This window comes from Columba livia, chromosome 2 (assembly GCF_036013475.1).
Source record: "Columba livia isolate bColLiv1 breed racing homer chromosome 2, bColLiv1.pat.W.v2, whole genome shotgun sequence".
NCBI classification, from domain to species: domain Eukaryota; kingdom Metazoa; phylum Chordata; class Aves; order Columbiformes; family Columbidae; genus Columba; species Columba livia.
Window position 1 is genome coordinate 121,148,344 of NC_088603.1, and position 26,863 is coordinate 121,175,206.

The following is a 26,863-nucleotide window of genomic DNA, read 5'->3' on the forward strand; positions in this document are numbered from 1 at the left end:
TCAGCCTTTCCTCATAAGGGAGATCCTTCACTCCCTTAATAATCTTTGTTGCCCTGTGCTGGGCTTTCTCCAGCAGTCCCCTGTTCCCTGTTCCTCTTTTCCTTGATATGCCTTGAGATGGTACCAAGGGTAAGTTGTTCCATCACTTTCCCAGGGATGGAGGTGAGGCTGACTGGTCTATAGTTACCTGGGTCCTCCTTCTTGCCCTTTTTGAAGACTGGAGTGACATTTGCTTTCCTCCAGTCCTCAGGCACCTCTCCCATTTCCCAAGACTTGGCAAAGATAATGGAGAACGGTCTAGCAATGACCTCAGCCAGCTCCCTCAGCACCCATGGGTGCATCCCATCCGGACCCACGCATTTATGGGTGTCCAGACTGCCTAATTGCTCCCTAACCCAGTCCTCATTCACTAAGGCAGACTCCTCCATTGTCCTGACTTCCTCTGGGGCCTCAGGGGTACAGGGCCCCTCAGTACAGCCTCTGGCAGAGTAGACAGAGACAAAGAAGGTGTTCAGTAACTCTGCCTTCTCTGTATCTTCTGTCACCAGGGCACCCACCTCGGTCATCAGTGGGCCTTCATTGCCTCTGGTGTTAATTTTATCTGCCACATATTCGAAAAAGCTCTTTCTGTTGTCATTGATCCCTCTTGCCAGGTTTAATTCTAAGGAGGCCTTAGCTTTCCTAGTTGCCTCCCTACACCCTCTGACAACAGCCTTATATTCTTCCCAGGTGGCCAGCCCCTCCTTCCATGATCTATAAACTCTCCTCTTCCACTTGAGCTTACCCAGCAGTTCCCTATTCAACCACGCAGGTCTCCTGGCTCCCTTCCTTGACTTCCTACGTGTCGGGATCTTGAGCTTGGTAGAAGCAGTCCCTGAACACTAACCAACTATCTTGCGCCCCTTTACCTTCAAGCAACCTTGCCCATGGAATTTCCCCTAGCATTGGTCTGAAAAGGCCGAAGTTTGCCCTGCTGAAGTCCAGGGATCCAATTCTGCTTGCTATTCTGTTCCTGCCACATGAGATCCTGAACTCCACCATTTCATGGTCGCTGCAACCAAGGCAGCCATCAACCTTTACTGCTTCAACCAGACCCTCCTTGTTAGAGAGGATGAGGTCCAGCAGTGCACCTCTCCTAGTCGGCTCCTCCACCATCTGCATCAGAAAGTTATCGTCAAGGCACTGGAGGAATCTTCTAGACTGTGTCTGGCTGAGTAGCCCTTCCAGCAAACATCAGGGAAGTTAAAATCCCCCACAACAACCAGGGCCTGTGACTGTGAGGCTGCTCTCAGCTGTCTGTAGAAGGCTTCATCGACTTCCTCACCCTGATCTGGTGGCCTGTACTAGATACCCACAACAGTATCACCCCTGCCAGCCTGCCCCTTAATTCTGACCCATAGACTCTCAACTCGCTCCTCATCTGTGCCTGGACAATACTCAATACATTGCAGTTGCTCTCTCATGTAAAGAGCAACTCCACCACCATGCCTGGCTCAGTGTCCAGAAGAAAAAAAAAAAAGTCAATGTTAGCCAACAGAAAAGGTAAAAAGCCTTTTTTTATTATTTTTAATTTACATTTTAAGGACTGCAATGAAATATATAAAATATAAAGTTAAAAACTATGTGATTCTCTGAATAAAGGAGATTTAGCTTTAAAAATGACCAAGTATAATTTTGTTTTAAAAAGAGAAAAAAAAAATAACTCTTTTTTGCACTTTATGTATTCATATGCTTTTTAAAAGTTTCCCAAGTCACTAATGTTTAAACAGAAGTAGCTTTTTACCTGTGAACTGAGCTGAGTTTTAATCCAGTTGAAATAGTAATTCAAGTCACTGCCTTCCATAAGTTCCCTCCCCCAAGCAGCCAGTTTGGCAATAATTCTTGCTGCCTGAAAGAAAATGCAATAAACAGATTTTTCAAAGCCAGTAATTTCAGGATTCAGTGAAAAATCCTACAAGCTCTGGAAAACAAGCTTAGGTAAAAGATGACCTCCTACCGAAATCTCCCTGTTTTCTATGTAGAAGACTCCTGTCGAGAAACTTTGATTCTTCAGCTTTCTGTTGCTTCTACTTCCTAGCAACTGATATATTTTTACAACATTATCAGGTAAAGCTGATGAAGTTCACAAGGGATCACTGAAGAACTCAGAAGGGCTGGAGGGTGAGTTGTCAATGGGCTACTGCTGTAGGACACCGTTACAGTCAGAAATCCATCACCACCAAGACACTTGATGACCTAACACATACATGAGCACGCTTACCTTCCGTGACTATGGCATATGCCAAATGATGGCAAAGCATGTAAGTTTTTTTTTGTCCTTAAACTGAGACAAGTAATCTTCAAGAAGACAGAAGTTTCAAGCCCAAAAAAAGAAGAGCAGAAAACCAAAAGCGAAGGTAGAATTTAAGAATCAAGTTGAGGCATGAAAATGTGGTCAGGGAAAAGTTTTCATTATGCCTATGGCACAAGAATACACATAGCCAGAGTATATTTCTACATCAGCCTTTCCAAATTATCTTTGAAATTACTCTACGTTGCAGCCCACCACTTATTTCTGGAAACATTTGAGTCAGCTTATACATGAGGAGGCACTCTAACCAAGAAACTACTGAAGCAGAGGTTCATTTGCCCACATACAGCTCCATGATGCAGCGAGGAATCTATTCCAGGCACCTTTGCTGCATTCAGATGTGCAGCACCACCACCACTGATTTCTAGAGGGATTACAAGTGAGAGCCTGCAACAATGATCTCTACACTGAAATGCATCAAATTCACTTCCAAAATCAGCCAAGTGATACTACAAAATCCCTTGTTTTAAAACATGAGATATTAGATCTTCAGCTTACTGTGCTCCTGATTAAAAACTGCTCCCTGGCCCTGAATGAGAGACCCATCAGTTTTCTTGCTTCTGCCCTCCTGATTCTCCACTCAGTCCCACTGTGGGAGATGACATAAGCAACTGGGTGGGAGCTTTCCTATCAGCCAGGGTCCACCCACCAAACAGCAGACATTATTTCTTCTCCAGTATGCTTACAAACCATTTTAAGCAGATTTCAAGCAGCAATATAGTAATTTGAGCATATGAGAGTAATTTTCAAATATATTTCCTTTTCACAGGATGAGAACTCAAATTCTAATATTGTACCACATGAGAAGCTTTGACTGGCAGTTGTGACAAAAGTTATTTTTCTAGTTATGTCTTACTGTCCCTAATTCATTCTACAATCTTGGCTTTTCTGAGCCTTTAAAACCTGTTTTTGTCTCCCAGAAAAAAAAAACCAAACACAACTATGTCAATAAACAATGTAATTTTTCTTTCTAAAATGTGGTCAATGAAGCCTGTGTTAAGAATGACTCATCTAGACTGCAAGAAAACTTTCCAATCTAAGCAGTAGTTAGGCTTCAAACTCCAAAATCTCCTAAAGGAAAATAAAAGCAGCATTTTTCTCTACCATTTTCAGAGACAGGTTCATTTAAAACTTACCATATGCACAGTGAAAAGATCTTGTCGATTCAACATTGGCAGAAAATAGGACCATGCAGTGTTTTTACCACGCTTTGCATAGTCAAAGAAGATACAAACACGCTGATGATTTTCCTGCAAAAATTGGGAGAAGGGAAAAGATGAGAGACTTATAAAAGCATTCAACATAAAGCAGATATTTGCTTCTCATCATGTTGTTATACAGAGTGTGTCCTGTCTTGTAACAGTCCATGGGAACTTCTCAGTTTGAAAGTTATTTGTGGATGCAGTTCATATGAGCACTTCAGCATTGAGGCTAGAGAGTCAGAGTGGGGTGAAATGAACTTTGAAACCCCAGTTATACCTCAGTACTCCAACACCTGCTTGAGTAAAAATGGATGTATCTTTTTGATCAAGCAAGCAGAAGGAGAGAAATCAGACACAAGCTAAATACTGTCATTTTCCAGAGGAACACTAGTCTTCATCCAATCAGTTATGCTTCAATAAAGTCCATACAAAGCCTTCCACATATTGCTACTTCCACACAAAAGTCTATTGTTCAGCTTGGCTGCATGTACTATAAGTGAAATTTCAGAGACATAAGCTAGTCTTTTCTCTCCGTTCCTAAATCATCTCACAGTGATTAATGTTCTATGCGGTACGTATAAGCACTCAAAACCCCTCCCATAATTTGTTGTTCAAATTATGAAATTAAAAAAAAATAGTAAGTTCTCAGGAACACAGCACCTTGGTGGAAAGCCTCCACTCAGAGAGACAGTTTGATTAAAAATGGCATAAATCACTGTCAGCATCTATACTTGTTCTATGCAGAGTCCAGCTAAAAAGATCAAAAATAACTAGATCAATGAGTTCAGTTTATAACTGAAGGAGGAGACAGACAAGTCCAGAAGCATAAAAACTGAAATAACTTCAACTTGCTGTCAATCAGAAGGCTTGTCTATTCTGCTGTTAAGATGCAGAGTAAAGACAAGAGGGAAGGAGTGGAGAAATATCTATGGCCCTGAAATATGTAGTGCTGCACCTTCCTAGGCAGATACTGACTGCACCGATAAAATGGAAATCCTGAAGCTCTCGCATCAGCAGTTGAATAATTTAGCATCTGTCACTTCTGAAGATGCATGATGAAGCTCACTTGGGTGGCGTTGCTACCTGCACCAACTACAGTGCAGGTTCTTAAAGATTTCAGAAGCAGCAGACTGTGCAATGTGACACGGTCACTAATCCAGAGAAATTGTTCCAAGTATTTAGCATATGATTAGAATAAGAAATGTTTCCTCAGGGGCTCCAATATGCTAATACTCTCCATCTTAGAAATAAACAGAATGGTGATATTCTTGTAAGGAAATCACCACAATAATTTTACTTCTGCCAGCCTCTAAAAGAAATCTTTCTTAGAATGATGATCAAATCTGTAAGCAGAACTGCTGGAACAATCCTAGACACCCAGGTAGGCTTTTGGTGTGCTCAAAATAGTCAATAAGACTTTTACAACCTCACAAGAAAAGCATAGAAAGACAACAGAAGAACCACAGTCATTATCAACACAGAGACAAAAGCTGGATACTGTTACCTACAATAGCTTCTAGAAGTTTCAGCTATCAAAAGCAGCTTTCAAATATTACTTGTTTGTCTCATGAAACTGCAGTGAACATCCTTGCTCAAAACAATTTTACTGAAAGAGTCAGTGGCATCACGACAGGTCACATCCTTGAAAAATTTCTCACTTTAAAATCTTTGCATGTACTGAATTTAGACTACTTGGGCAAGGACAGACTTCATAACCACTGTTGTGGATTCTTCTGTCCATGTAGCCTGCAGAGACCCTACACTAAACTCAGTCAACAGAGTTCATGGCCAATATGCTGCTTTCTGACAAGAATCTTCCACTTCAGCATCACTGACAGTATGTTCTACCATCTGAGCACGACCAAAAGAAAACAGAAGTCCTGCTTCAGTCTTGCCTAGTGGAGACATGGAGGCTTAGGAAGACCTGGGATGATGCCATGCAGGTGGTTGCACACAAGCCCACTATGCCTGCAGCAAGATGTCCCTCAATAATAAAATCACACAGAGCACTGCAAAAGCCAGCGCAGCCTTTCAGACACTGAAGCAGAGCTTCTCAACTGAAAACAGCATCCAGTTTCAAACAAAAGCAAATATATACTGCACACCAACTCTGTGCTCCTGTATCACTATAAAGCCTGGAAAATTTAAAGCTGTGTTAGCAAAAGGAATTCCACACATGCCACTTCTGTGGCAAGGTAAGGCCCTGTACACAGAAATGTCAGCACATTACCATAAAGTCAAGAAAACACGTTCATCTCGACACACGACAGAATCATATGGCAAATAAGAGATTACTCAAAAGTACTTCCTGTGACCATCTAGAAGTAATGCAGTTGGACTTAGAGTGGACCAGTGAAAGCCTTTAACTGTGGGATATTAATTAAACAGCACAGGAGATCATATCAGCTACTGCGTATCTTAGCTATAGGCTACATGCTTATGTCAAAACACATAAGCAAAACAAGACCCACTAACATTCACTAAAAGTTCCAAAGAAGGGCAAGTGAAATGATTACTCCTGTGGTCAATGATATGCCTCACACATAAAATGAGAACAATTCCTCATGAAAGTAGCCACGATAAACAGAGTTCTCATACTCTAAGACAAAGTTTGTCATCAAATGCATAAGCCAAAACAAGGTACTCCCAACTCTGTGACCTAATCAAGGAATGACACTGAAGCTCCCTTTTGTCTTCTCTGCTTCTTGATGTTTGCATCACACTTGAGAAAAAGTAAATCTAAGCAAAAGAGGAAGAGGGTTAGAGTGACAAAGCTGCAGATGGGTGTGAATAATCTGTGGCCACCAGCACGAGCTATTATTCTAGCCATCAGGGCACTGATGTGCAGACAGGCACCTGAAAGAACACCATAATCCCCATTTTGTATGTACTGTGAGCAGGTCCACACTTTTCTACTTGCCTATTGACAATATAGAATATTTAGAGCTGGAATTAAAACTCACCTCCTAGGGTAATGCCGTAAACCATTAAATTATCACTAGACACATTTCACTGTAACCTTCTATTAAATGTAATATAAACTAGCAGAAGAGAAACTGTAAAACAGCCAGATATTCTGTGTGAATACCAGGAGAAAACCTCACACAACTCAACCCATCTTGTTATGCCATCACTCCAACCACTTTCTCTCAAACTACTAGAGAGCAAAGAAATGCAAAAACAGGATTATCTGATAGGCTAAAATCTCCTCTTTACTTGTCCCAGTCAGCACAGCAGACTACTCTTATAAGCCTACTCTTATAAGTCACTATATCATGAGCTAATATATATATTTAATTGAATCAAAACCTCCTGTTTTATAATTAAACTATGCCAAATTTCAGAACATCTTGTCCTAAACAGTCTAATTTATGTTGCAAACCCAAAGCTGCAGACACAACACCTTGCTGAAGGTGGTCAAATTAACACCTTCATATGAAAAGCTTCAACAATTTCAAGTTAGAAGTCATATCGTATCTACACAACAGGAAAGAGCTGAAGTCACAAATCATTCCTTAACATCCAAGTTTTGCATCAAATGAGATTAAGAGCTGACAGAAAAGCACACAGGTATGTTTTAGTTCCAGAATATGAGCATATATATACAAAATATGTATAAAGAGAGTATCTATATATCTTGTATACATACAAGACTAAATTACCCATACAACTTTATCTTCAGGAATTAAATGTCAGACCTAAAATATGAAAATTTCAAATAATATTTTCAATACAGTATGACAAATACCGAAGAGACCTGAATTAGGCTAAGGGAACACTCAAGCATGCATTTAAAGACTTAAAAATAAGACAGGTTGTTGACCTACTTGCAGCATATCATCAACCATAGTCAGAATGTACTGAACTGTCTGTTCCTTGGAGATATGAGTCATCAAGTTTATAAATGTTTTAGCACACTAGAAAAATAAAAGAGACATTAAAATTAATATTAGCAATTGTCTTCATTCCTTTTGATAATATAAAACAGGACCTCATTAATTCACAGTTAAGTCTTACATAAGCATTGAGCATCCCAACATCTTGTTCAATTGGAATAGGAGATGAATACATTTGACATTATATCACAAAGAAAATTTTCTATCACATTGATCATTACCCTTTACAAATTGTTTTATGGCTTTCAAATGAAAAAACAAGTACTCACTAGTGAAAGCCAAGGTGCTTTGTTGAAAGACCAATTAGAAAAATGGCAGTAAGGAGAAGAACCAAGTAAATTGATAAAACAGCAACAAACTCAGACATGGTACAAGAAAGTTTCAGCAACTTGAATAGGAGGGAGAGAAGACAGGTCCCTCTTCACTTTCTATACCTTGTAGACAAATCTGTATTCGTATTTGAGCTCTTTTCCAACTCCTGAACAACTATACAACTTCAGCAACAGATATAATAGGCTGAAACAGTCACAACACTATTTTTTACACTTTCTCCTTCCTCTGCACCACATTCAACTAAAACTGAAAGGAAAATGGAACTCTGAACTGCTACAGCATAATTATATAGTGGCATATAATGCTCACCATATATGCTTTTGTCACTGTGCAAATTATTGTCCATTACTTAGCACTCCCAATACAATTTGGGGGCTGGGGAGGGGAAAACACACCATAGAACAGCCTCAAATTAAACTAGCAAAATACGACTGGAAAATTTTGTGCCTTGAGTACATCTCCTACTCTTCACCTTCTCCCCACCTCCCCTAGTCCTCTTGACATCTGACATTGTCTGCAAGAACCTCAGGCTTCAAGGTTGAGATTCTATTAACTTCAAACATCAATAAAGTGTCTTTGGGCAGCCTGCCTGGACTCCATGAGCCAAATGGCAAGGGTCACCTATCAATCTTACATCAGCTCTGTCCAATGCAGATATCTCATATCTCACAATGCCCAAAATGACAAAGACATACATGTTTAACAGAATCCACCTTAGCAATCACTAGACTCTGTTGCTGGAACTACATTGTAATTGTTCAGCTGGCTAAGCAGAAATCTCAGTAATAGTAGCTCTCATCAATAAACTATAAGGAAAAAAAAACTCAAAAAAAAAGTGACTCAAGTACAAGTGTGCATGACTAAGTAAACTGGGATGAGGAAAGACTTAAGCTAGCTTGTCCCACAATAGTCAAAGTCAGATGATATTTAATAATTAATGTTCAACCTAAATCTATGAAAATAAAAAAAAAAAAAAATCACAACAGCAAGTTTTATACTTCTCCTATAACACATTAACTGTATACAATAAAATAGAGTTGGCATAAAAATTTCCACCCTCCTCCCCAAAAGGTATATTATTAAAAGAAAAGAAAGTTACTTGATTGCCTTCTGTTTGCAACAACTCCTGTTTTTCTTCTGGATTTCTTTTCTGTTCAAATCTTTGAATAAATTCACAGTCTTCACCTGAAATCATCTGCCCTCTGAAAAGCAAAATATTAAACCATAAGTATCATTAGCAATAAGTTGTTTCAAACTGTACTGGGTTTACGTTGCAAGGTAGTAGAAGGGGCTGCAGGGGTGACTTCTATAAGAAGACACCAGAAGATGCTCCCAGGTCAGACAAAGCCAGTTCCAGACAGCTCCAGGACAGACCAGCCTCTGGCCAAAGCTGAGCCACTCGGTGACAATGGTAGCACCTCTGTGATAACATATTTTAGAAGGAGTAAAACCTGCTGCATAACAGCAGCCAGGAGGGAGGAGTGAGAACATGTGACAGAAACAACTCCGCAGACACCAAGGTGGGTGGAGGAGGGGAAGAGTTGCTCCAGGCACTAGAGCAGAGATTCCCCTGCAGTCCGTGGTACAGATCATGGTGAGGTCGGCTGTCCCCCTTCAGCCCATGGAGGTTCACTTGCAGCCTGGGGAGGACTCCACACCAGAGCAGGTAGTTATGTCCTGAAGAAAACTACAGCCCTCGGAAAGCCCACACTAGAGCAGGCTCCTGGCAGGAGCTGTAGCCCTATGGAGAGGAGCCCAGGCTGGAACAGATTTTCTTGCAGGACCCGTGACTCCATGGGGGACCCACGCTGGAGCAGTCTGTTCCTGAAGGGCTGCAGACCATGGAAGGGGCACACACCGAACAGTTCATAAAGAACCATAACCCATGGGTGGGACCCCAGGCTGGAGCACGGGAAGAGTGTGAGAAGGAAGGAGCAGCAGAGACAAAGTGTTATGAACTGACCACAACCCCCAACCCCCTGCACCACTCATGCTAAGGAGGTAGAGAAGTTGGGAGTGAAACTGAGTCTGGAAAGAAGGGAGGGGTGGGGAGAAGGTGCTTTACAGATTTATTCCTATTCCTCATTATCCTAATCCATTTAATCGGAAATAAATGCATGTCTCCAAGTAGAGTCAGCTTTGCCCGTGACAATAATTGATGAATGATCTTCCTGTCCTTATCTCAACCCAAGAGTTTTCTGTCATGTTTTCTCCCCTGTTCTTTTGATGGAGGAAGAGTAATAGGGCAGCCTGCTGAGCACCTGGTGACCAGTCAAAGTCAACTCACCAAAACCCTATTTTATTCCACTTGAGATATCAACAGTATCACTTTACCAATCCTATATTCCACAGTAGAATGTGAAGAGCTCTGTTCTGCAAAAGGTCTCACATCCAGTGAATTTACGACTCATGACAGAATAATCTCTATAAAGCCTTCCCTATGCATCACCTCTGCTCAATAACATTATCTAAATAATTCTAAAACTTTCAGAGGCTGAATGCAACCATCAGTGGAAATAGTTGTAAGAACTGAAATATGCACTGCTAGCATATTATGCCAAAATTATAATACATAACCTAAATATTAGTCTAACCCAACCTGAAATAAGTGCTGACAAACAAAAATAATTGTTATTTTAGGTGTGCCATAAGCACTGAAGAAAATTTTAAGGAGTACAGATAACTTGGTTCCTAATGTATTTTTAGCTTTCACTAATCACTACATTCCAGCTTTTCCTGGTAGTTTAAAAACTGATATACATGGAAGCTCACTCAAACAAAAAGCAAGAGGGCTTGCTATAACAACTGTTGTGGACACCTATGAGATAGCAGAACTCAACTTGATCTTCTCTTTTACTTAATATTCAAGGGGTTACTGCCATCACCACTGCTATTTCAGAAAGCTGGTGACTCAGCTGAAGAGTTGGCAGAACACTGTTGGGGTTTTTGTAATAACACCAAACTTACCAACACAACAAATAACAAACTTGTCAAAATAGTACAGTCAGGTACTCTTCAGGTATTACAGGAAAACTAATTTTAAATCAAGCAGTCATGAAAATATCCAAGACTTTAAGAGGTGACAAGCTTTACTAGTTAATACCAGGAGTACTTAGGAAATAAGAAAATTGTGCACATCACCATCAATACAAAAGTCACAGGGGATGAAAGTATTAGAGATTGCTCAGTTTCAGTTATTTCCAAGAATCATCTCCTCTTACATGCCCACTGAGTCAAACACCTCTTCCACTTTGCAAATTTCCTAGCATGGATTCTTCTAATCCATCTTTTCCACTTTTGATGTTCCATGATCAGCAGTTACATTAAAATCCTTGTAAACTTACAGGAAATCTTTTTTTTTTTTTTTTTTAATTGGCTCACCTGCACTTGTGAAACACAGAAACATAAATACATAAATACGACCTACGTCTTCTTACTTAAATGGTTACGTCTTGAAGATGGCCTCATCACACAGCTCTCTTTCACCTATTCAGTTTTCAAGCAAAGAACGTAAGTAGCCCAGTACCACATGCATTATTCCTGTATTCCAGCCGCTTTGTAAGAAATATCCTCATAGGCACAGAGGAAAGGCAATTAAGGCTTACTTGATGGAAGATTCATAAAGCTGGTGGCAGTCCTTGACTAGTTTCTACTAAAACTTAACTAATTATAGATGAAAAAGTAACCAGGCAGTGAAGACCATGCTGCTACCACATGCCTTTTAGACTGATGTTTGACACTGTCTGCTAGAACCTCAGACTTCAAGACTGAGATTCTGTTGCTTCAAATATTACTAAAATTTTCTGTCTTGCCTCTTTAGGATGGATTTGAATAGTTCTTGAAAGATGAGGACAATTCATCTGCCTCAAATACCAGACTCAAGAACCCATATCTAGAAGCCTCTCATGTTTCAATCAATGCTGGCTAAGCATGGGACTCCTGGATGATATTGCCATTTAGGAAGCACTTCAAAGATGACAAAATGAACCCTTAATTTTTAGCTTTAATGCTTAAAGAAGCCTCAGCCTGGGAAGAGATGCTTCTTTATAGCCAGGCTATTAGAAGAGGTCTGCCAACTGCCAAGGAAAAAAGCTTTCAAGCTTTTGCTTTCATCCTACGTTAGACCACACAAGACGAAAGAAAAAAAAAATTAAAAGGTATGAGGATTGATATTGCCTTGAAAGGAAAAGATGTTAGGGTTTACTCTGTAAATGCCATTCATTAAAAAAAAAAAAAAAAACCACACAACACACCAATAAAAAAAAAAACACGACAACAACAACACACAACACTTTCTAACCCATACAAAATAGTACAAGGGATTTGACAGCTTTGTAAACAAGTAGTTAATATATTATCAGGGATCCCATATATTTGATTAATAGTTTTAGTAATTTCAAATGCATCCATTTTCATCCATCTCATTTAAAAACTGAAATAACTAATTATGTAGTAAACCTTAGCAACAAGTGGAAAAAAAAAATATAAACAATACAACATGAAAAGACACAGAACAGCCTCAAACAGCTGGTCCCAGCTACCATGATGCTACCACCACATTTTCTTCATCCCCTCTTCAAAGAGACAGGAATTTCCCAGCACCTTTAGTCAAACAAAGTAAGTAACCGAAGCTTCCCTCCCTCTCTCTTCTTAACAGCCATTTAACTTCTGATTTTCCACAATATGTCTACACAGTCTTTTGTCAGAAGATAAAAGTTACTTTGAGCTTCACCTGTCTGGTTATATACGTCAGGTTTAGACCAGGAGTCCTGTAGCCACATTTTAAAGCTCTGTGCTTGAGATACTAAGGCCTGTCTTGGAAAGCATTTGCTACAGGAGAGAAAACTGAAGCTGTGTGAGATTTAGAAAGCAAAAATTTGATTTTAAAAACCTCTTGGTGCCTCAAGATGATTCAGAAACGTGTGATTCCTTCTTTTCATTACACATTTCCTCCAGCAGGTCTTGTTCCTTCTTTTTGTTACAATGATTTAACAAAAGCCATTCCGGAGCTCAGGGAAGTTTTGTTTGGTTTTTAATTTTGTGCTTGGTTTTTTTTTTGGTTTGGTTGGTTGAGTTTTTGTTTGGGTGGTGGTGGGGTTTGGTTTTTCTGGTTTTGGTTTTTTGTTTGTTTGCTTTTTATACATATAAATAAAATTGATTACATCTGCACCAAATGAAACTCATATGAAGCCATCATGTCAGGGCATAGTTTATTTTATCTAGGTATCTACAGTACTTTGCATGTATGTAAAGGACATTCATTTAATTTAATTGCTCAGTTTTAACAGTACAAAATTAAAACAGTAAAACAGGCTGAATGTACTTTACGATACAGGACCAAATCTAAAACAAAATAAAAAGAGGAAAAAAAAATCCACACCACCACACAACCAACGAAAAAGACACCACACACAGACACACTAGAAGTTAGGAAACTTCTATCTTTCTTCTAAGACAAGACTGGCTTTTAAAGTCCAAGATACTTAACACTCTTTAGAAGGTTATCCCACTCTCAGGAACATAAAATAGATATTTTAACATAAGAATTCACAAACATATATATAAAGTACTTGAAGACACATGAGAAGCTGAGTACAAATCAGCCATCAAGTATCTCACCTTATTAAATATGAAGTATTGCCAAATGCTGTATATCTAGTAAGAGGCACGCTAAACTCTGAAACAAGTTCACTTTTCCACAGACCTCATTTACTACCCTTAGAAAACAAAAATTAAACTTGCTTCAAGCAAGCTAACTCACCCTCCAAAGGCTTTCCAACACCCTGAGGCAAATGCTGAAAGCAACCACACAGCACACAACAGCAACCTAGCATCAATGTGTTTAAACTGCTACAAGTCTCAAGAGCCAACAGCAGGCAAGTTTGTACAGAACTAAAGACCTCAACTATATTTAGTTTCCAGAAGGTAGGTAGACCTGCACATCACCTTCCACTGCTCCAAGTTGTGCTACTTTCTTCTCCCTCAGACACAGATCCTAGCTAGAATTCAACACAAAGAAAGTGTAAATTCTAGCATTAAAAAAAAAAAAAAAAAAAAAATTTCTTTCTCTACAGCCTAATTTTGAAGTGAGCAGTGAACACTATGGCAAACCAGTCATATGTACAGTTGTTATACCTAAATATTTCACTTTTGTGCCAACAGTATATAGAGAAAACATCAGTAGTCAGCAGCTGCATATTAGTGTAGTTTGACATTTAGTTTACAGTTATAACCTTCAGAGATGGAATAAACAATACACCAGTTAATCTTTAGCTTGAACTGACTGTACAAGAGAAGTCAGGCTACTAGAGTCTAACCAACTATTGGTAAGCCATTTTACTTTTGCACTGAAGAACAGAGAGCGCAGAAAAACACTTCATTCAGAATGCACTCCCATCTGATCCAGACTTCAATGTTGTGGCAACTGATGCAATCTTTAAAGCATCTTTATACACATACAATTGTCATAGCTAGGTTTAAAACAAACAAACCTTCATCAGAATTTCTGGTGAAGTTCTTAGAGTCCAACTACATACATACTATATACTATCTATAGATTAAATAACACAAATTATATCATGCCTGAGTTGATATGTTAACTTGGAGAAACCAAACAAAAAATCTTTCCTCCAATGTAAAAACACCTGAAGACTTCAAGTACGCCTCCATATATTTATATGCAAACTCACCACACCAAATGCACAGACTGCCAGAACAGGAGCTCAAAAGAAAGCAAGAGAAGTGTCCTTCAAAAAACATCAGCACCCACCTTCCTTCTACTCTAGAGACCAGAACAAACCACTCCAACCTGCCTCTAACAAATACACCAGAAGCAAGCAGCTTCCACTCATTATTAAATGTGCTTCATTCCATAAATTAGTCACCAAAGCTATACTAGCAGACTTTTCAACAAACCCCTTAAAGCATCAGCCTCAAAGACACCATGTTCAAATCTGCCTATTATAGGAAGGACATGTCCAAAACCAGGTATAATTTTATTTCCTCTTTAGAAGCACCAAAATTTCTGCTGGCATTTCCCAACAACTAATGATAAGCAAACTACTCAACCAAGGAACTACATTTAAGTTCTCAATGTTCCACAGTCCCTCTGACACCACTCAAATTCATCCTTAAAGCTATATTACCTTAACCAGACAGCCAGGCTGTTGTCAGTAAAGACAAGAAACAAAGATTACATTTATTTCAGAGCAATAATAAACAGGACACACTGTCATTGACATCAGAGGGCACCAAGCATTGAAGAGTCTCAGAGTCAGATTACAAACACTAGCCAGATGCACTACAGTAGCGTCCAAAAACTGGCTAATCCACCAAAGAGATGAAACAACTCATACATTCTTCTTTCACAGATTCCAGAACAAAACAAAGTCAAATTCTACATCTAGAGTCAAAAAAACCCTGCCTCCTGGACAGAAGAAGTTACTGATTGAAGTTTGCTGACGGATAGATAAACAAAACTCCCGCATCCTTCTTAGCACCAGAGAACCCCAGGAATGAAGGAAAACTATAAGTGGAAGACCACACGAAGCACAGTCAAGCAATTAATACTACCCACATATTCAACATACAACTCATTGCCAAACAGAACCATCCCATACACTAACAAAAGCAAAAGACGAATCTCGCCAGCCCTGTAGTCTGAACCACTAGCGAAACAGTGAAAAAGATTCTCATATTCACTTACAATGACAGCAAACAATTGTACACCCACTTTCAGCAAGGGAAGAATAACTGCAAACAAGTGGTTCACTTGCCACTGGGACAGCACAGGAACAGCTGCTCAGGCTTCCTCAGGGCACAGTTCCCATCGGATGGACAACAGGGCACACAGTAACAGCAAAATCCACTTAGACTGTTTGAAAAGTGCTTGGTAGTTGCCACCACCAAGTTAACACATCAACCTTCCTCTTTCACCTGCAAAGTCATGGTAACGTCACACTATACACTGAATCAGGAACTGCTTCATCGAAAAACAGCCTAGAAAAAGGAAGTTTCCTCAGCAGATCAGTTCCTTAATCCAGATTTATCATGCAGCCACAAAAAGAAAGGCAAAGCAGGTAGTCATTAATAAGCTTCTACTGGGTTAGCATTTCTCACTTGCACATGTACAGTTTTGCAACATTTTAATATATAGCATATATTTATGCATGTATCTCAGTAATTTGAAAAATGCTATTTTTCTAAAGTGGTGTAATGTTGATAATCAAAAAGCATCATCAGCATGGCTCATAGTTCTAGCATCATCAAGATTTCTGCAGCTTCAGTGACTAAGTAACAAACGTGGAAGTAATTTGCGATTATACACGGACCATCAAGAGATAATAGTAATTTACGCTTTGCAAATATTCTTCATAGGTACTTGTCAGGAGGAATCCAGGGCTTCAACAATTTTTCATTTCACTTCAGAGGACTACTAAAAGCCTGTTTCCTCTCTCTGCTCCTCACCTCACTCACAAACCTATTTTCCTCAGCTTTTCCTGTACCCTCTTTGGACAATATTGCTCCCACTACTTCTAGTGCCATTATAAATGTTCCAAAGTCAACTAAGCTTATCTGAAATAGCAGCACAATTCTCCCAAGACTGAAGTATTTGTTCCAGCTCACTTCCCGATTTACTTGCTTCAATTGCCCTCCAGCACTGTTCTTCCTTTAGTTAAGGTACAGCTTATTTTCCTGGACTACCAGTCCAGTCCAGTTTTGCTAGTACAATCTGCATTCACGCAAAAGGCATTTCGGCAATAGAGATAACATACGTACATATAATACTCTTCTTACTGTAAACTTTTCTTATAAGGCTAAAATTGAGAATGGCATTTGAATGGCAAGAAAAAAAATAAATAGTTTTACCATACACTCGTGCAAACTTACATTATCTGCTATTACCACTTTTATTCATAAAAGTAGAGTCCCCTTTCTGGTAATAAGTCATAAGAAAATTTTCCTCAACCACTTCCATTCAACACAGACTTTTTCCAACTACTTCTATGGGACCAAGACAGAACGTTCCGCACTGTAACCTAATGTTCCAATGTAACTCAATGTTCCAATGTAATACAAAAATCTCAATAGTTCTAACACTTAAGAGAGGGGAAAGAAAAGAAAAAAAAAAAAAAGTGTGACAGTTTTTACTTACTGGAGATATGACTGCCAGTTTACTTTGTTTGCCCGAACTTCAGCAGCTTTGGCAGCAATGATGTTTGTTGGGACAGCAGCATCTACAGCACCTCGGATATCCATCTTAAGTGATAATTAAAACGTACCTAGAAACACAAGTCAGATTTGAGACATATTATTAAAGTATTACAGAACAGAGTATCTGTCCGATATTTTAAACAAATAAAAATGAAAATCTGTTCACAGGTGTTCCATTCCCTACAACTGCACTCACTACCTTCTGAGAAATCAAAGTTTTATACAGCATCTAAAATGTGACTTCCCTGAAACAAACAAAAATAAGTCATACCTACACACTAAACTGTAACCAATCACAAGTTTGCTAAAATAAAAGACATATGCCATTACCAAATAACTCCCAGTCCTGTAAATTCTTCAACAGTCAAATGAAGTTATCTAAATAAAGACTGCTCTTCTGTAATGCCAAAATAGCCCTACAGATAACAGAAGCTGTCTTCCTTCCAAATCAGGGTTAAAATTCAGTGTGTATCCTCTCCACCTCCACACCTCAGGACTAATTTAGTTCAGGTATTGGTCTAAAAGACATTAGAAATACATAAGCTACAAATTAAGAAAAAAAGAAAGTTATATAAATTAAAACACATGTTATATACACTAACAAGAAAATTCACATGAACACTGTACAGAAAGCAAATGAATATAAGTATGAACAGAAGCTTACATCAAGACATACCACGTTACCATAGACAGTGACCTTCACCACTTCTTTGTCCTTCCTTTATGGTTTAATCTCCACCTGACTTTGATGCCAAAACAAGAAGTGTGTTTGCAGAGTCTGCAGCAGGAATTCCTTACAAACTAAACTGCATCGAGCCTCTCCACGCAGCCCGTTTCTGGACTTTTCTGGCTCCCTTTACAGAGGCAAGAACAAACTGGCACACTCTGCCCCATCCCTAACAAGCACACCTCAGCTGTATGACTAAACGAAAATGTAATTCTAACAAAAAAAAAAAAAAAAAAAAAGGAACTGACCAAGCAGAGCGGCAGAACCATCCTCCTTTTGCAAATACTTCTGTGAGCAGACACCCACACAGATAGCATCGTTTACTAATGTCCTCCAACAACCACTGAACATACCCTCGCTGTTTCATAACCCAGCCAGCCCCATTCAAACACCCCTCGAGCCGCAGAGGAGGGCAGGCCCGCTGACCGCGGTTTCAGCTGTACAGAGCAAGGGAAGAAGCCGGGAGGCGCCTGGGACAGAGGAAGACACGCCGTCCTACCACTCCCCGCACAGCCTCACAGACGCGGCCGCCTCCTGAGGGGGCCATGGTCGCCCAAACCCTCAGGGAAACCGCAGTGCCAGGCGGTGGCTTTGGTGGAGCCCTTCGTGCCGCCCCCAGCCCCGACAGAGCCCCCGTGACAGGCCGCACAACCACCCCACCCCGCGACCTCCCAGCTCCCCATCCCCATAACGGCTCTTACTCACCCCGCAGGCACGCCGGCGGACGAGGGCTGCGGGAGGCAGAGGGCTGCGGGAGGCCCCTCGGCAGCCCCGGGGAGCCCGCACACCCGAAGGCCCCAGCGCTGCGCTGCGCTCCGCTCCGCCGCTCTCCGCTACAGCCCCACAGCCGCTGCCGCCGCCGTCATGTGATGCCGCTCACGTGAGCGCGACGGCGGCCTCCGAGGGACAAGTCAGCCCCAGCGCGCCCTGCCCCCGCCGCCACCGAGCGCCGCGCGGTGGGCGGGGCAAGTGCGAGGCTGCCGCGGCGGCCGTTGCAGCCGGTGGCCGTTGGGGCGGGGCTGAGGGACACGTTAGTTGCGTATACGTGTGGCTGTACGTATTTAATTGTATATGCGGCGCCGTTCTTTTTCCTCAGGTAACAAGCAATAGGATGAGAAAAAATGGCCTCAAATTGTGCCGTGGAGGTTTAGATTGGATATTAGGAAAAAATTCTTCACAGAAAGGGTTGTCGGGCATTGGAACAGGCTGCCCAGGGAAGCAGTTGCATCTTCTTCCTTGGAGGTGTTTAAAATACGAGGTTCTTACGGACATGGTGTAGAGGTGGACTTGGTAGTGTTAGGTTTATGGTTGGACTTGGTGATCTTAAAGCTCTCTTCCAACCTAAACGATTCTGTGATTCTATGAAATATATATAAACACACAGAGATACGATTTTCTATGAGGATCTAACCCCGTCTGAGAAGACCGAGTGGAGCATACAGCATGTAGTTGCCCACCCATGCTGTCTGCTGACAAGAGCGTTTCCAGAACAGGAGCCTGGCTGGGAAGGGCTGAGAGGCCCCTCTCCGGGCAAGGCCACCCAGGCCTCCGAGCAGCCCCTGTGGTTCCCCTTTCTGCCCCACCAGGCCAAGAGACTGCCAAGCTGTGGAGAGAGCCCCGGCGGGGGAAAGGGCTAGGGACACAACAGGCCGTGCTCCTGGCGTTGAAATGACTCCGTGAGCTATGCTGTTTTTTTTCCAGTGCCCAGCATTCTGTCGCTTTCTGCCTCTCCTGTGGCAGTGGCTCAGGCTTACTCTTTCCTACAGAGGCAAAGCAGGAAGGTGTTCCTAGGCCCCGGGTTCTGGTGGAGAAGTCTGACTGCCTGTGCCGCGTTGCATTATGCCAGGTCTCACAGCCAGCCATGTCACACCTTTCCCTCTCCTTGTGAGCTGCTCTGGGCTGTGCACCGAGGGCATGACATTTTGTTCTTCCCAGTCATATCTTGGTGGGAGATACACACTACACAACTTTTTTAAAAAAATGGCCTGTATCATGTTGGGCTTTGTCTCTATAAGCAAAAGGAGCAGGCAAGTTTTCAGACTGGAAACTCAAGTGTTTTGGAAACCACAGGCTTAAATATCCATGTTTCCGAGAAAAAAACTTCTCTTTGGCTGCTGAGTGAAGTTTTCCAGTCATACTTGATGACATACCATTCCTAGTCAGAAATGACCCTGAGGAGGAATTCTGCTAACAAATAAAGAGTAAAGGCAGAGAAAAGAGGAATAGGTTGGAGAACTTTGTGTGTGAGCAGATCAAAACAGCCAATTTAAAGCTGGCTTAGATATGTCTACAGTTAACTTTTAATTTTTCTAGAGTCTCTGTATTTCCCATTTAGAGGATATACTATTCTTTAAATGATACCTGGTCAGTATCTCTGTTAGTGTTTTTCAACTCAAGGAGAGTCTTCATTACTGTGCCACTGATCATACTTCCTCCATAAGAGTTTTTTTCCTTTAAAATTGATCTTTTTCATACCACAATAAAACTGTTGATTTCTTAATAACATGACCACTGAGCTGAAATCCCAGACGCAGTCCAAGTAACAGCATTTTCATTTCTTTATGCTTTATCAGAAGAAACTCTCTAAGCCATGTGCACACTCTGTCGTCTAGCCTGCAAGAAACACATCCGTTAATGTGATTCTGCAGATGACCTAGCACATGGGTTTTTCAGGTTTAGTCTAACACATTTGTATTCTTGCAGGTTGCTTACATACAGTGACAAGAAACGCTTGCACAACTCCTGATCACTGGCATAGAAATCTCCACACAATCTGAACAGAAATCTGTTTGTTTGAAAGTTTATTTGAATCTGATTTTTGTTTCAAAGCTGAGAAATATAATTAGGCCTTAATTTAACCAGTTCCTCTTTTATGAGTGTTGCTAACTTCTGTCACAGAGTCACAGAATGTTAGGGATTGGAAGGGACCTCGAAAGATCATCTAGTCCAATCCCCCTGCTGGAGCAGGAACACCCGGATGAAGTTACACAGGAATGCGTCTAGGTGGGTTTTGAATGTCTCCAGAGAAGGAGACTCCACAACCTCCCTGGGCAGCCTGTTCCAGTGCTCTGTTACCTTCACTGTCAAGAAGTTTCTTCTCATATTTAAGTGGAACCTCCTTTGTTCCAGTTTGTACCCACTGCCCCTTGTCCTGTCATTTGTTGTCACCGAGAAGATCCTGGCTTCATCCTCATGACACTCACCCTTTCCATATTTATAAAGATTAATGAGGCCACCCCTCAGTCTCCTGCAAGCTAAAGAGACCCAACTCCTTCAGCCTTTCCTCATAAGGGGGATTCTCCACTCCCATGTCCCATGGCATTCTGCATTTTCTGCTTCTGCTCGTCCTTTTTATGGCATGTCTCACTGCTCATCTTTAGAGTTCTGGCATCAGGCACCTAGAATAAATGTAGTCACTTTTTCTACGATCATTCCAAATCACATTACCAATGATGATACATATGATTCTACCCATTTTATAAAGAAACCAAAGCACAAAGGGTTTACAAGTTAATCTGAACAAAGATTGAGGCTTTTAAAGTGGGACTTGCAGAATGATGGCATTCAAGTCCTGTACAGTGATGCTACAAGCTACCCTTCAGCCCTTAGCCCACCTGGAGGCACTTCAAGCTTTCCTTCCATTAAATGTCCTCAGTTGTCCAAAATTACACTTCTGCCTGAAACCCAAAATGTCCCAACACTGAAAATGCTGCCTTCTCTTACCTGAAAGAGATGTGATACTCTTCCACCTTCACCCTTCAAAGCTCAGTCCAGTAGCTGTTCTCAGAGTTTAGTAAATCCATGGAAACTGAATCAGCACTTGTAAAAGTGCAGTTCCAGCCACCAGTTTTCAAACACGAATAATGTTTCTCCCCATCCCTGTGTCTAGCAGGGTAATGGCCCAAATTATAGAATTATAGAATGTCCTGAGTTGGAAGGGACCCACAAGGATAATCAAGTTGGATTCCTGTCCCTGCATGTGACAACTCCACATTTCACACCATGTGTCTGAGGGCATTGTCCAGTCTCTTCTTGAACACTGTCAGACTTGGAGCCATGACTGCCTCCCTGAGGAGCCTGTTCCAGTGCTCCACCACCCTCTGGGTGAAGAACCTTTTCCTTATGTCCAACTTAAACCTCCCCTGGCACATCTTCCTGGCATTAAATAATACTTGCCTAGGCATGCAAAGCCGTTTCTTCTGCTGGAGATCACCTATTTCCAGGAAACCACCCAAAAACACCGAATTTCAGTCTACTTTGCACAGCATATTTCCCCCACCCCTTTAGCACACTTCTGGCTTTACCAAGCACCAGTACTCGAGTACTCTGGGTGAACTTAAGGAGAGAAGCCAGAGAGTGGTAGTCAATGGTGCGGAGTCTAGTTGGAGGTCAGTATCTAGTGAAGTGCCTTAGGGGTCAGTACTGGGGCCAATATTATTCAATATATTCATTAACGATTTGGACGAGGGAATAGAGTGTACTATCAGCAAGTTTGCTGATGACACCAAGCTGGGAGGGGTGGCTGACACGCCAGAGGGCTGTGCTGCCATCCAGTGGGACCTGGACAGGCTGGAGAGTTGGGCGGGGAATAACCTAATGAAATTTAACAAGGGAAAGTGTAGAGTCCTGCATCTGGGCAGGAACAACCCACGTTCCAGTATAGGTTGGGAAATTACATATTAGGGAGCAGTGTAGGGGAAAGGGACCTGGGGGTCCTGGTGGACAACAGGATGATCATGAGCCAGCACTGTGCCCTTGTGGCCAGGAAGGCCAATGGCATCCTGGGGTGTATTACAAGGGGGGTGGTTAGTAGATCGAGAGAGCTCCTCCTTCCCCTCTACTCCGCCCTGGTGAGACCACATCTGGAATATTGTGTCCAGTTCTGGGCCCCTCAGTTCAAGAAGGACAGGGAACTGCTGGAGAGGGTCCAGCGTAGGGCAACCAAGATGATTAAGGGAGTGGAGCATCTCCCTTATGAAGAAAGGCTGAGGGAGCTGGGTCTCTTTAGTTTGGAGAAGAGGAGACTGAGGGGTGACCTCATTAATGTTTATAAATATATAAAGGATGAGTGCCATGAGGATGGAGCCAGGCTCTTCTCAGTGGCAAACAATGATAGAACAAGGGGTAATGGGATCAAGCTGGAACACAAGAGGTTCCACTTAAATTTGAGAAAAAACTTCTTCTCAGTAAGGGTGACAGAGCACTGGAACAGGCTGCCCAGGGAGGTTGTGGAGTCTCCTTCTGTGGAGACATTCAAAACCCACCTGGACGTGTTCCTGTGTGACCTCATCTAGGCGTTCCTGCTCCAGCAGGGGGATTGGACTAGATGATCTTTTGAGGTCCCTTCCAATCCCAAACATACTGTGATACTGTGATATAGGGTACAAGTATACAAGTACAAGTATACAACTGCTCCCAGTATCATTCAGTACCTTATAGTTCACAGTGTTCATGTGAGAAATATAAATTCATGGTTTCAATTTGTTGCCTAATGTGATTCATTATTTGGAGCATGCATTAGGTCATCAGTAGTCCTTGTTTTCACAGCAGACTTTTTTTGCCTAATTGCACCACCTGCAAGAGTCTAGCACCATCCATTCAGTCTGGCTAAAAGAAGACAGTTTGCTATTTGCAGTTGAAATTTTGATACTATGGCAACATGGTTATTTTTCTATAGAAAAGAAATTTGAAAAGCTGTGATGTGGCATGTTCTTCATCATAAATGGCAGACTCTGACTCTCTTAATTCATTTCACAGGTGACTGAGAGGCTAAAGTAAAAAATATTTTCCTGTGGCTTTTCTGTATCCTTGGAGTGAGGCGTAATGTCTGAGCATGCATCTACTAAAAGCATGCATCTACTGAGTTAGCAAAAAGAAATTCAAAGAGAGGAGAAATAATTGTAATAGAAATTAATTACATCGATTTTTAACAGCAGTTCCAGGGAGCATTTAAGGAACTACAAAATAGTGAGTGTGACATCTCTACCAGTCAAGTTAATAGTCTCTAGCAATCAAATTAGTGAACACGATGTATCATATTAGACAATGCAAACAATACATTGTTCCTGAACATGTGTAATAATATACTTAATTTACATTTTGTTTCTACAGCATGTAAGGGAAAAAATGCAAAACATTAACAAAAAGTCACCACAGTTCTGTAAGGGACACTCACGTCTTACACCTCTGCTGGAGTTCTTTGTGCATGTGGACAAGGTGGTGCAGGTAGACTCCATCCACTTGGACTTTCAAGAGGCATTCAATGATATGCAGTGCTCTTAAAAAATAACTGTACTGTATTAAAAGGAAAGGTCTGTGCATTGATTCGTAACTCTTGAACGATATATATACAACAGAGGGTAGGAAGAAATCAGGTTTCACAGTGGGCATGTCTGGAAATTTTCACTCCATGTGAGTCACATGAGGCACTTTCTGTGTTAAGGAACTTGCATTGCAAGAGTAGGCTTTGAGAAAAACATGTGGTCATCACAGGAACCTGTCTCGTGTGTGCCTGTCATCACTGTGACAGCAAGAGGCGATCCTCAGCAACCAGTGCAAACCCATCATATGCCATCAACTTGAGAGAGCACCTCATAGTGTATTATTCATGCTGGTTGATTCTCCAAACTGGATCTTGCTAAGGCTTATGATTAGAAAAGTGCTATGCTCCAATTTTTTGGTAAGTGTCCAGCCTTTATGATTCAGGTGCTGCAAAGCAATTCTTATTTAGTTAATTTTGGTCACATCAGTGCTTGTCCATTAACTGCTGTCAGCACAGCTTCACTTGGAGTTCCTATATTTAGTTGACTTTATGGATGTGTGAAGCACACAGAGAAAAATGAAATACATATCAGCGTGCAGGAATAAAAGTCATCAGTTGCCTGGATCACAAAGAATAAAAATGTTCAGCACTTACTAGAAAAATGAATGCAGATGAGTCATCCTCACAGTAAGAGCACAGACAGTTGGATCGTGAGTGTATTTTTCTGTTCTCCTTGCTTTTTTGTAATAAGAACAATGTATCATTGTCTCTCATGTATTCTGCAAATTACAGAAGTGTTTTGCACACCTGCCATTTAACCTTTCAGTATTCTGTACCCACCTTGCTGTCTCCTGCATGTCTGTACAAGTTTTTCGCATGTATAGAAGAAACAGCTTGGAAAGTTTATCTTCACTTTAGTGTCTGTGTCGTTGTGGGAGCTCGTTATTCTGTGAACATCTTTTTAAACAAGTAAATACTTCTTCTTCCAACCAATATGGAATTATCTGGCTTCTAGGTCATAGAACTTGGCTCATTTTTCTTTTAGATTAATCATGTCCTGGCCTAAGGGATCTGGTAAAGCTAATACACCACAATTTTGCAAATGTTGTATCAGACAATATTCTGATTGCTCCACCACATCATTGAAATTAAATTGTGCATGCTCAGTTAAGGAGCTACACATATCTTATCCTCAATAGGAATAGTATTTCTGAAAGAAAAATGACATTTTATTGGAATGAATACATCTTCATTTTTTTCACCAGTAGAATGGAATAATGCTTTATTGTCAGAAAATTGAAAGTGAAGTACTGTGCAGAAACAGGAACACAAAGGCCAGAGCAAAACTATTTATAGCTGGGGTTAAAATAGTACAGTACATTTTTTTAGAGAGTAGGCACAAGTGTTTCTCTCTTGAACACCCACTTCTGTGTTGAAAGCTGGAGGTTTTCGGAGTCTCCAGCCCCTCTTTGCAACCTTACAGGATCTATCCTCCTCTCACTGTCAGTCTCTGCTGCTTTGTGCTCTTTTCTGGACAAGGGAGTCAGCATCTGAATGTGTAGGAAAAGCACCCTTCTCTGGAAACTGCTGCAGTACCAGGCGAAATAAAGCCCACCTCTGTGCTAAAATAATTAGATATAGATAGATAGATAGATAGATAGATAGATAGATAGATAGATAGATAGATAGATCCTCTAACTCCATCCACTCTCACAAAACAAAGGGTAGGTTAGAGCAGTAGCTTTTTGGAGGAAAAAGGAAATGCTGAACTACGCAGTGCTGCAGACAGTAAGCCTGGCCAGAGGACAGAAAAGAAGGTGGTTACCTAAACATCAACATCAATCTGACTTATTACCAGAACTTATGCAACAGCTTTCTTGCTATGTGATGACTTCTATTGCAATTTAGCTCATCAAGCCAAATGCTGGAAAAATGTTCTTTCGTTGTTCTTTATTTTTCTCCTTGGCACTTACTGGATTTCTCTTAAAAGAGAAGGATGTGACCAAGGCACCCCTACTCACAAGAGGTGCTATGGGGCAGATGGTGTTAGCCCTGCCTTGTATCTACAATGGTGAATTGTCAAAGCTTGTGACTCTTGACAGAAAAAAAAGTTGGTTTAGACATATTGTTCAACTTGGAAAAAGAGGTAAACTTTCCAAATAGGTAGAATATCCCATCAGACACTTGCAAAATGGAAAGTCTCTTGGCTTCTCATTTATAGTAACTTCTAATTTGTAAGTTTCAGCTAATTCTAATAAAAATACTAATTAAAAATATAAAATTATTTAAACTGGAAGTATTCTGAAATTAAGAATAAGTTAAAAGATTTATTCTTTCCAGTAAACACTAACATATGTATGAGCTTGACCTTCTGCTGTCTCCACGATAAGAATTTTTTCAAAGGGTTCTGTATGCTTTCCCACACAAGGAACACTATGATTTGCTTAGCTCTCATTACAGCAGCATTGATAATGCCCAGAACTATAAATCATGTTCAAATAATTATTTAAATGGAAAGTTAATTTAATAACCCTCCAAATTTTTCTGTGTTTCTCCTGGCTGTATTTTGAAAAGCACAAAAAATAAGTAGCGAGTGAATGCAGACAAACAGAAGGCAAAAGCCTGGCAGCCCTCTAAAAAGCTAAGAGAAATAATCTATTAATAATCTACCTGAGTCTTAGTCTTTATATATAGCTTGTCTCCATCCGCAGACAGGGCTGCTGCTTGTGTGGTGTTTTCGTTGGGGCTGGAAGGATTACCAGTAGACCATCTGTTCAGTTGGTGAGAAAAAACGTGATTGACAGGTGCCACTGACCTAAGACAGATATCTCCATTTGGTGCTGCCTGCACAGTATAACTGTGTGCTGAGTTGCTTGTTCC

The 26,863-nt window shown here is 41.0% G+C and overlaps 1 protein-coding gene across 1 annotated transcript in view; it reads right to left on the minus strand.

The window, feature by feature from the left end:
* The window catches only part of ATP6V1H (ATPase H+ transporting V1 subunit H), a 43,718-nt gene extending 25,054 nt beyond the window's left edge, over positions 1 to 18,664 (minus strand). The window contains exons 1-6 of the mRNA XM_065053540.1: positions 18,427 to 18,664; positions 16,936 to 17,062; positions 8,881 to 8,983; positions 7,380 to 7,469; positions 3,487 to 3,600; positions 1,784 to 1,888 (exon numbers count right to left, since the gene is read on the minus strand). Coding sequence (XP_064909612.1) covers positions 1,784 to 1,888; positions 3,487 to 3,600; positions 7,380 to 7,469; positions 8,881 to 8,983; positions 16,936 to 17,039 — 516 coding nt within the window. The 5' untranslated portion in view covers positions 17,040 to 17,062; positions 18,427 to 18,664. The remainder of the gene's footprint in view (positions 1 to 1,783; positions 1,889 to 3,486; positions 3,601 to 7,379; positions 7,470 to 8,880; positions 8,984 to 16,935; positions 17,063 to 18,426) is intronic.
* Between the last annotated feature and the right edge of the window lie 8,199 nt (positions 18,665 to 26,863).